The 10,310-nt window shown below is 48.6% G+C and overlaps 1 protein-coding gene across 1 annotated transcript; it reads right to left on the bottom strand.

Moving 5' to 3' along the window:
- Positions 1–9,111: 9,111 nt before the first annotated feature.
- Positions 9,112–10,306, bottom strand: ISCA2 (iron-sulfur cluster assembly 2; the record flags this gene model as incomplete). The annotated part of the gene is made up of 3 exons (XM_026090829.1): positions 9,112–9,638; positions 9,831–9,946; positions 10,070–10,306. Coding segments are annotated over 3 exons (528 nt in total), but the record flags the coding sequence as incomplete, so codon positions are not given.
- Between the last annotated feature and the right edge of the window lie 4 nt (positions 10,307–10,310).

Raw genomic sequence — 10,310 nt, 5'->3', positions numbered from 1 at the left:
GTGAGAAGCTCTCATCAGGCACAGGCTCTGCCTCCCACTCAGAGCAGTGGAAACTGAAAGGCAGCAGGGAGGCAGTACCTTAACAGAGAGCTGGTGCCCCCTTCCCTCCTCCTCCTGCTCAGGCCTCAGCAAAAGGCCAGGAGTGTCTACCTGGGGCACTGAAATCGGCCTCTGATGATGGCACATCCTTTGGCTAGGCATATGCATCTCCTGGCAGCTTCATGAAAGTTTGAGGAAAACACATCCAGCTTTCTTCTGCAGAGAAACCAATTCCTTTTTTATCTACCCTAGGTATGTTCATAGCCCTCTTTCCTCTTAGTATCTCTCAGTTGTTAATGTGCATCTCCACAGGCAGACTCCTGCTGAGGGAGGTGCTCTTATCTCTGTATTCCAGGTCATGAAGCGACATGAGCAAAGGTTGTGAGCAAGCTGGAGATGTTAAGAGACTGGGTTATCTGTGTAGGCAGCCTCTGAAACAGGGCAACAGCGCGGTGTATGCTGGCATTGTCAGACATAAACATACTGGAGAGGCGCATGCATAGAGAGCATCAAGCTCTTAAGGAGTGTCTGAGTTACGTTTCCTCCTTTTCTCCTCCACTGTCTTTCCTCTGGGGTAAATTCATGAAGAGAAAAGACTGTCCAGTGCTACCATTTCTCTCCCTGATGAATGTGCGAGGCTGCTTGTAACTAAAAAATCTGGTTCTGAGGTGACTCTATGAGTAAAATGGACCAATGGCACATCTGTCATCTCAAAGTACTGACCCACTGGTGTAAGAAGGAGAGAAGACTTGTGCTCACATGGAAGCTGAACAGCTTTGGGAATGCAGAGCTGACTCATGGCACCATCTCAGGCAGGGAAGAAACAGGAGCAAGGCTGAGGGAAAAGCAAGGGCTGCCTGCAGTCCTTGCTAAGGGAGAGGCACAGTGCTGTTTAGACCAGCTTAGGAGATGAGGGAGTTGGAAATGCTGCTGCTTACTGAAGCTCAGGATCCTATTTTTATTTGGGAGGTGGTGTAAAAAAAGGTGGGTGCTATTTTGATTCTTCCCAAAAACCTGGCTTTGGCGTGACAGCTTGGTCAGGGCTGAGGGAGAGCTAGAAAATGCTTCTTGCCCGAGGCAGGGTTTAGTTAGATTCCTATAATTAACGACTGCAGCTCTACTAAGAAAGATTCCAGCTGCTTTGCTCTGCAGCCTGCTCTATCAATTTTTCTCACACAACCAACACACACCAAAACTCATTCCTGTGGGGAAGGGAATGAGCATGTATAAATCAAATGTGTCAGGAAAACACGAGCAGGAGGGGAGGGGGCAGGGGGAGTGCAGATTCAAAAGGAAATGACATGGATTAGTGTTCCTGGGAGGGTGGAATCAGGCTCCCCTGGGCTAGAAGAAGCTCACAGGGTCCCAGGTAGCAAACCCTTCAGACCTGACCATTAGGTGAGGAGCTCTGGCAGCACGAGTGAGACCTCTCTGCAGCCCAGAGCTATGCAAGTTGTGCCTTCATCTTGTCCTAATATAAATAACTCCCTCAATAAACTGTGCTTCTGCTGAACTACTTAGTGTTTGGAACAGCCCCTGGGGACCTAGGATGCCCCCTTTCCCCATAAATCCACATTCTTTAGGAAGCCTTCCCAGCCTGATATTCCTAATGGTCTCATCTGCCCTATAAAATTATCACATCTAGCACAGATCACTCCCAGCAGAGGAGACTAACATTGTGTATCCAAACCAAGCATTGCTTTGCTGAGTCCTCATCTTGCCACATCTCAACTCCCCACTCCAGCAAGACGGCAGCTCTTCTGTAACTGTGCAGTCACATCACTCCCCTTGTGTTAATGTCATGTTGGAGCAGTGAAGGCACATTAATCCTCCACAGACTATCCCACAATGCCCAGCATATTGTAGAAGAGAGCATCCTCAAGCAGCAGAAGTACATTTTGCAATTCCTTACACCTTTACATGTTTCAGGAACTATCACATGGTCCTAAACAAATAATACATTGACCAAGGCTGTCTCTCAACCCTTACTTTTCAGATCTGCTGCCTTTTTTTCCAAGCCAGTGGAGCCCAGTCCTTGAAGAGCAGGAARTCTTCCAGTCCTTTGGCAGGTCTGTTTTCACCTCTGGACCTTTGGCACTTTCTATATGCTGAGAGTTCATCCCTGCAGGCTGTCGCCATCTGAAGTTCAGCCAGAGCAGGCTGGTGGCTTCATGGCTCTCTCCTTGGTGACTCCCACAGCTGTATCTCAGCAGGACGTTAGACCAGTGGGCACAGCCATTTGCTTGTATCCTGTTTACCTCCTGTATCCTCTTTAGTCTGGCTGCCCAGTCTTTACTGACTTTCGGCACAGAAGGCCAGGTGGAGTATTACGCTCCTGAGTGCCAGCCCACGCTTTGTGCTAGATAGTTGTTTTCCTTCACCATCTCCTTTCCCACTTTCCCTCTCTGGACTATTCCAGACTCCCCACCAGGCTTGAAAGCTGATGGTTTACCACAGATCTCATCAACTTTTGTTCTCCTGCCCCTGTTGCTCCCATGGACTTGCTCTGAAACCTGACCTATCAGGTTTCCCTTCACCCCTGCACATTTCTCTGGACTATTCACCCTTCTCCCATAGCAGGCCTGCTTTCTCTTCACTCTCTTACAGTATTGGATCTCCATTTGATTTTCAGACACAACTTTCTCCCGTGTAATTCAACTGGCCCCTGTGAATTGGCTTTTTCACTGATATATTTTTGCTTAGCTCAAAGAGGATTAAGTAACTTCTTTCACCATGGCAGTCCTATTTCTGGCCTGTGCCTGTTATCTGGGAAGATAGGACAGTGGCAGCAGGGGGAAGTGTTTTATTAACAGGCTGAGGGATCTGCCATGCAGGCCCATTGCTTCCCTGCTCCCCACTAAGCTTTTGCAGGTGCTGGTAGATAGAGCTCTGCTAACAGTAGAATCTCCCTGTTATTTCTGCCTTTGTCACCAAAGACAGCTACTGAATTCTCCCTACCAAATGCTATTAGCTCTTCCCTGCCTTTCAATGAAAAGTTTCTATATTTAACATGAATCTACCAGGTCTGAAGTTTCTAGCAAGCGTGCGTGGGTACACAAAGAGACCAAGGGAAGCCTGCAACATAGCCTTCTGGGAAGTGCTAACCAGAGCACGGCCTCTCTCGCCTGAACAGAGCGTGGGGTGCTGGTGAGGAAAATTAACCCTGAGTGCCAAGGAGAGGCCAAATAAGTAAGGACCCTGGAAAGAGCTGTCTCCCTTAGACAAAGCCTGCTCAGCTGCTGAGGATGAGTGGGGAAAAGTCTAAGGTCATTTTGACTGTACAGCTCTGCCTCACTGTAACGGGCTGTAAAAGCCACAAGACCAGGGTTATGACTGAGCCTGGAGGCAACCTCTTTGCGGTTCTAGCCCATAGCACAAGTCAGCTAGCCCACAGCAGTCCTCAGCAGAAGCAACACAAGCTATCCATGCTCTAAGGCTGTCATGCAGCAGGTCAGCGGTGCCTGTTGCTCCCCACAGCAGCAGAAGGGCAGTCTCTGTGTCACAGATGGAGCACATGCAGCAAACCTTCCTCTGTAACCTCAGCCACAGCATCTCATCGAGCTAAGCCAGTGCCGTCTGCCACTGGGAGCACATGCTCCAGCTAACTTCTCCCCATACAGACCATGCAGCATCTTTTTCCCTTTGTGAGTTGCAAAAGCCTCTGAAGTGCAGCAAAGCAATGCTCAGCACCTCAGCCATGCTTCTCCCATGCACTCAGGCAGGGAGATCCCCCACCTCAGAGACTGTTGTCAGTGTTTCCCAAGCAATAACTTGTAACACCAAACCCCACAAGCATGTCCAGGCAGTAATTCTTCCCAGGGGAAATCCTGTTAGTTCAGCAGTGTACTGGACAATCTGGTCTTTGCTCTCCCCTTGATGAGACACCATGAATCCAAACTGATTGTGACAGGTCTTTGCCACATGCCATCAGTGCTGTGGCAGACTGTAGGAAGGAACAGAGATGTGCTTAAGCGGCATCTGCTTCATCTGACTGACCTATTCTAAAAACTGCATCTGCCCCCATGCTAACTCCTGAGCAGACAGAGCTTTATCATCCTGCATCAGCATCTGTGAAAGACTAGTGGGGCACATGTGGAAGGAGAGCTCTACCTCCTGCCCATGGATGACTCTATTGGATCAGACTAGAACAGTGCAAGGCATGAGATTTTTTCCTGAATAACCAAGATTAGACCGCGAATAAGAGGAATTAGCTAAAGGTCAAGCCAACTAGAACAAGAATAATGAACATAGGCTTAAGGAACAGCTGTGTGCAATTGCTCAAAGTACATCAAATCCTGTCTTTTTTTTTTTTTTTTTTTTTTTGACTCTTGGTGGCCAAGGGAGGCAGAGATGTTAGCAATGGCCAAGAGCACTTCTAGCCAAGGGGCTGCAAGATCCATCATAAGGCAAACACCTGGTTTCTCTGCCCTGCATCCTCTGAATTGCACACAAAACTGATAAGCATTGCCATCGATCCCTAACTCTCTGATGGGCACAACCTCCTGCAACAGTCCACGCTACTCGCTTGCAAGAAGGTCCCTTGCTCCCGAGGTTAATGTGTTGCACCCTGGCCCTTCTGGTCCTTACAGACAAAGGCTTCTCCTGAGAGCCTTAGGCCCTGTAATTAACCCTTGGCCCTTTGGACCAAAAGGAGCTGGAACATGTTGACCTTTGCAACCCACTGGGAAGTTCAGTTAACTTCAAGGGCTTTTTCTGGGACCGTTAGTTGAGGAAACAAAGAGCTCTGAGAAGTGTTGGAACATTGTCATCAAATTGTTCTGAACGTCTCTATTTTTAGAAGAAGGGTGAAGGAGAGAAGGGAGCTGAAGACAATGCCTCAGAGCCCCTGTGTATGGGATGGTGGCAGTAGTAACAGGCCTGTCTCAGCAGATGTGTGTCTCGGGCCCAAGCCTGAAGTAGAAGAGGAAAGGGGCTTTGGGGTGGTGGTAGTGGTGCTTTTTTTAAAAATGAAATGAAGCTCCATTTTCACCACCCCACCCCCATGGTCAGAAAATGAGACCCACAGATAGAGCTGAAGATAATGGCAGGTTGCCATGGAAATGTGCATTTAGTCTCACTGTTTCCATGGTAACTGAAAGACATACCATTCTGTTCCTCTGAAGGATGCCAAAGGTAAATGAGCACTGATTAAAACAGGGGCACAAACTTGGGCTCTAATCAGCCACAAAGACTAGGGCCATAAACTCTTATTGCTCAAGCAGGAAATATTAAGAGCCATACGAGTGAGCTGAAGGCCAGAGGCAGAAAGCACTACACACAAACTGCTCTCCACAAAGCGAGGAACAGTGGCCCATCTCACTGGCACACCTGGCTTCAGCTGCCTTACCATGGCATTTCTGTCCATGGCTGTATGCTAAACCCACCTCAAGTTCATGATCTGCCCTGAGCTGCTTCCTGGGCAGATGTCTGCGCAGATCAAAGCCAGTTGCTGTCTAAACCTGGAAAACACACAGGGCAAACATTTTCCCTAAAACCCAGAACAGACAAACTGGACCATTAATTCCATACCTAGTCCCTGGTGGTGTTTGGGCCAATGATTCTTCCTCTTAAATAAAAAAATTGAGAGAAAAAAAAAACCATGAATGGAATAGTTTGATCTAATACAAGTGGCTGCAGTTTGCTCTTGCCAATGCTCTGTCTCCTTGAATCATGGTTCTCTCCACACTACTGACAACCATATTGAACAAAGCATCATGCAAGGTTATCCCTCTCTCTGCCACCAATCTCTCATGCAGCTATGGCCTTTTCCAGAGCAGATGGTGAACAGTGAGTGAGAGCATCTGCTGGTATGCCTGAAAGAACAAACGAAAAGAATGGAGCATTAAAATCATGCATCTCCAAATACACCTTCCGCTGAGGAACGTGACTGCCGCATTTGCTAGTGGAGACAACTTAGAGCATGCAGTTCCGTCCTCAAGCGAGTGTTGTAGTAACTCATTCTGGAAATATAGTATGCTTGTCTCAGCATGTCTGAATTCAATAAATTCCCTTGGCCAGTCCCAGCTAAGGGTGTGAATAGTTTAATGGGTTTTATACCACTCCATTTTGTACTTTTAGCTGCCAGTGGATGTTCAAAGTGCTCCAAGGTTAAAGACAGGCTTGATGTGAAAGCAGTTGCTTTTACGGTGTGGGATATGGACAATAGAAACCTTTTATGCACTTCTACTCTTCTGTTATCACTTCTTCCACCATTCAATGATTGTGCTGAATTCAGGCAAGCCCTAAGAAAGCAGGAAATTATACCACTGCACTGGGAAAGGAGAAGCCCAGCTGGGTGTTATCTGCAGGGTATTGGCTCCTCACCCCCCAGCTGTCTCTTTAACTCACCTAGCACATACAGATGTTGAATATCACAAGGAAGAAGATTGAACTTAGTGAGACTTTGCAGATGGGAATTTTGGGGTCAGAGGGCCAGTTGCCCCCATAACAGCCACCTAGGTTTGCCCCTGTCACAACCACTTTGTAGCAAGCAATGCTACACAAAAGTCCACTGAGGTGAGGATGGTCTTCTAATGCATATCCCTAAACCATGAGAAAAGAGACATGACAGAAAAAGCTGCCATTTTTCTAACACTGCCTGGCTTGAAGCCTGGAAGAGGGAAAGGTTACCCACTGCAGACAGATGACAGTAGATACCTATTTTCAAGAGCAGAGTCAGAGTCATAGGTTGAGATGTGCCAGCCATCTACTAACAAGTCCCTGCAGAGCTCCAACAAGCCCTCACCAGAGAAAGGATTTCTATTCCATCCTCCTCTACCCGCCTGCCAGTCACATTGATTATTGTGCCCTTTTCCCTTGAAGTTTTATCTTAACGTAGGCTTCCATAAATATCTTTCTTGATCATTCATTCCTTGTCAGGTGGGTGATCTGAGAGAATCCTCCTTCTTCATGTGGGAGCAGAGAAAGATTTTCCACTGCAGTTTCTCAGTTGCAATGAAGCAAAGGCTTTGTATTGCTCTGTACTCCTGCTGTGTTCTCAGTATGAGGGCTCTGACCTGTCCCCATGCTCCAGACATCTCACAGATGTGCCTTGGCAGTCCCTCACAGTCCAGACAGAACTGAACCCCCAGTATAATCCTCTACACCTTTTTCTTCACACCACTGGTCTTGCTCCACAGCCTACAAAATGGTGCCATCTTTACCCCCTAAGGCTAGTCAGTGTACAAACTCTGTTTTTTTTTTTCCCTTCTGTAACAGCCAGAATCTAGCCCTTTATCTACACGAAAATTCACCAAGGTCACCTTCACTCCACTCTGCTAAAGCAAGCCCCTCTTTCCTGACTTTCTAGACATGGACTGAAGTTTCCAGTCTCTGAGGAACTGCCTTAAAAAAAAGTGCCAGGAGGGTTCTGGAGGCTGACAGACAGCCCTTTGCATCTGTTCCCTACTGGGAACTGTAAGACTAGTAGTTTTGGCCAGCAGATTATAACTCCCTGCTCACAGGTAGCAGGACTGGGAGGCAAAGAATAGTACATTGTACAGCTGGAGCTTCTCCAGCTCTAAGTAGTTTCTCTGATCTAAAGAGAACCACAGTGCTGTGATGCCAGGTGAATTCAGCTCCAGCCTGCCTCCTAAACAGACAACTGCAAGGCAACTTTTGCTCTTGCCTGGGTCTTGTAAGGAGCACATCCCACCACACTCCCGCCTCAAGTGTAAATGTCTTTACATTCCCAGCACTAACTCCTGAGGAGTAAGGGGTCCACCTAGTGCAGTTAGAGCAGTACTGCCAGAGCTGCAGGCAGAGCAAGCCATACATGTGAGCTTCTTCTGTGAGCACAGCAACACTCAAAGCCTCCACTCCTATATAGTCCCTGGGAGGGAGGAGGGAAATTCTCTGAAGGAGGAGGCACTTCCATGAGGACAGCACTTGCTTGACATATTTCATCAGCGGAGAGTGACTAAAGGCAGGCAGCACCTGTTCAGGTTGAACAGACACAGCACATTTACTAAAAAGACTAACCCAACATGAAGGCTGCATGCTTAAAAACCTGCTGAAGGCAGGTTTCATTTAGGGAAAAAGTCTTGGACATTGCTGGTTTGCTACCTCCCTGCTACTGCTGCACTTTCATTTCCCATAAAAGATGCCAAAAGAGACTTAACCATGGTCAAGCTGTATGAACCAGATCAGGAACGAGAATCTGTATTTCCTGGTTCAGAAAGCAATTCCTCCTGCCATCTTTCACTGCTGGAATAGATTAGTCTGAAAATGACTCTAAACAACTAACTCAAAATGACAGTGCAAGATGGGTCTTGAGGACCCTTAAGTAGTTCCCCAGATCCTCCTCTACATGCATCACCTAAACTTGCCTTCCTCCTGGCAGGAGGAGACAGCAGACACACTATGAAACCTGAGAGTTTGAATGACTTTTGAAATTCCAAGTTAGGCTTAGGAACAGCCTAAAGTAGCACTGTGGGGGATGAAGGAAGAGGGGTGTGTGTGTGTGTGTGTGTGTTTTACACATGCACTCTTTTTTTCTCGGTAGAAAAAAAAGAAATAAGCTATTAATTCTTCCTACCTCAATCTTCTAATTTTTTTACTTATAACAAATAAAAGCATTCATTCCAGGGACTGGCAGAACAGCAAAACTACTGCACATTCCTGGGACCTGGACAAATCTGTTGTGTGTTAASAGATTCAGTGAAGCAGCTAGGAAAGTTCACAGTGAGTTGGAAAGTGGAAAGCTGACAATACTGGGAGGTCTAAGGGAGAGATACTCAGAGTCCCATTCATCTAAAAAAACAAGGGCTAAGCCACAGTACCCCTATGTAGAAATGTGTGAACAATACCAAACATGTTTGAAGACTTTTTTTTTTTTTTTTTTTAAGTATTTTGCTCCCATAATTAAATATAAGAATTTAACCAAACTTATAGTGAGACACAGCTGGAACACTAGAGCTGAGGCATTTCCAGTGGATTCAATCACTTTCACAAACCACATCCTATAATCATATCCGTGTTCAACTCCCATGTTCCAGGTCTGTTTTGTTCCAAGCGAATGGAAATATACAGCCTAGGAAACAGCATGTTTGAAGACTTTTTTTTTTTTTTTTTTTTTAGTAAGAGCTTTCAATAACACACACATATATACAGCCAGCTCTTGCAGAGACAAGTGGTTCCACATTCAGGACAGGGTAGGGGAGTCAGCACCACCTGGCAGGTGGTTCACAAGGCACAGAAGACGCTCCTGTGTGCACGCTCACAGCTACTTCATGTTTCTGAAGAGGAGGCCAACAGGTCTTTTGGGGTAAGCTCAGGGCAGACACACACAGCTGGAGTTATCTGCAGCAGCCTGTGTTACAGGGTGAGGGAGATGAGAAGGAGCAGCTGGGAAAAGAACTAGCGAAACTCCTCCGGGGGTTGCTGGGCAGGGTCTGCAGACAGTATCCATGAGCAGGAAGTCCAGTTACAATTTGACAGAGAAGGAAGTCCCACACGAGCAACCCTTCTCRGCCTGGGGGTTGCTCACCACCTGGAACGAGCTGCGAATCAGCTCCTGGCTGAAGTCCACCATGGAGCCTTTCACAAAGGCCAGACTGTCCACGTCCACGACCACGCGGGCACCCCCTTGTTCAAATACCCTGCAGAAAAGCAGCATATTTAAACCATCAACTGTGCTGCCTGCCGATCCCACCGCAAAGCACAACCTGAGCGCTGTCTTGCCTCGCATGCTTCCCCCCTTCAACTCAAGGTGCTGGCACACTGCGCACACCCTTCCCGTCACCTCTGTGGAGAGCGGTCGCGCCTGACCAGCGCCACCCGTTTGTCCTTGCCTGTCGTCGGGATTGATAACTGTGTCCAGGGAAAACTTGTACTGGAACCCAGAGCAGCCGCCTCCTTCCACCTGCAGCCGCAGGAACTCGGGGCCCTCCGCGATCTCCAGCAGCCTCTGCAAGGCAGGAGACGGGGGTGGCGGCAGCGCCGCACGACCGGGGAAGCACTTAACCCCCCCCCGCCTCCCCGGGGAGCTCAGCGCCGCCAAGCGAAGCCCCGGCCGCGCCGCCGGCGCTACCTTCACGCAGCTGCCGCTGAGGTAGACGCGTCCCTCGCCGGGCTCACTCTCCGTCTGCCCCGGCCGCGACGAGGAGGAGGAGAAGGAGGAGAAGGAGGAGGAGGAGGCCCGGCGCGGCGGGCCGCCGGGCAGCGCTGTCCCTCGGCGCAGCGGAGCCGGGCGGCAGCTGCCTCGGGAGAGGAGGGGAGGGGAGGGCGAGCCTTGGCGGGCGCCGCCGCACAGGCCGCCCCAACGGGGAGGC

The sequence above is a fragment of the Apteryx rowi genome, unplaced genomic scaffold (assembly GCF_003343035.1).
Source record: "Apteryx rowi isolate R43461 unplaced genomic scaffold, aptRow1 scaffold_88, whole genome shotgun sequence".
Taxonomy (NCBI): Eukaryota; Metazoa; Chordata; class Aves; order Apterygiformes; family Apterygidae; genus Apteryx; species Apteryx rowi.
The sequence above is the reverse complement of the archived record's forward strand: the minus strand, read 5'-3'. Positions and strand labels throughout refer to the sequence as shown.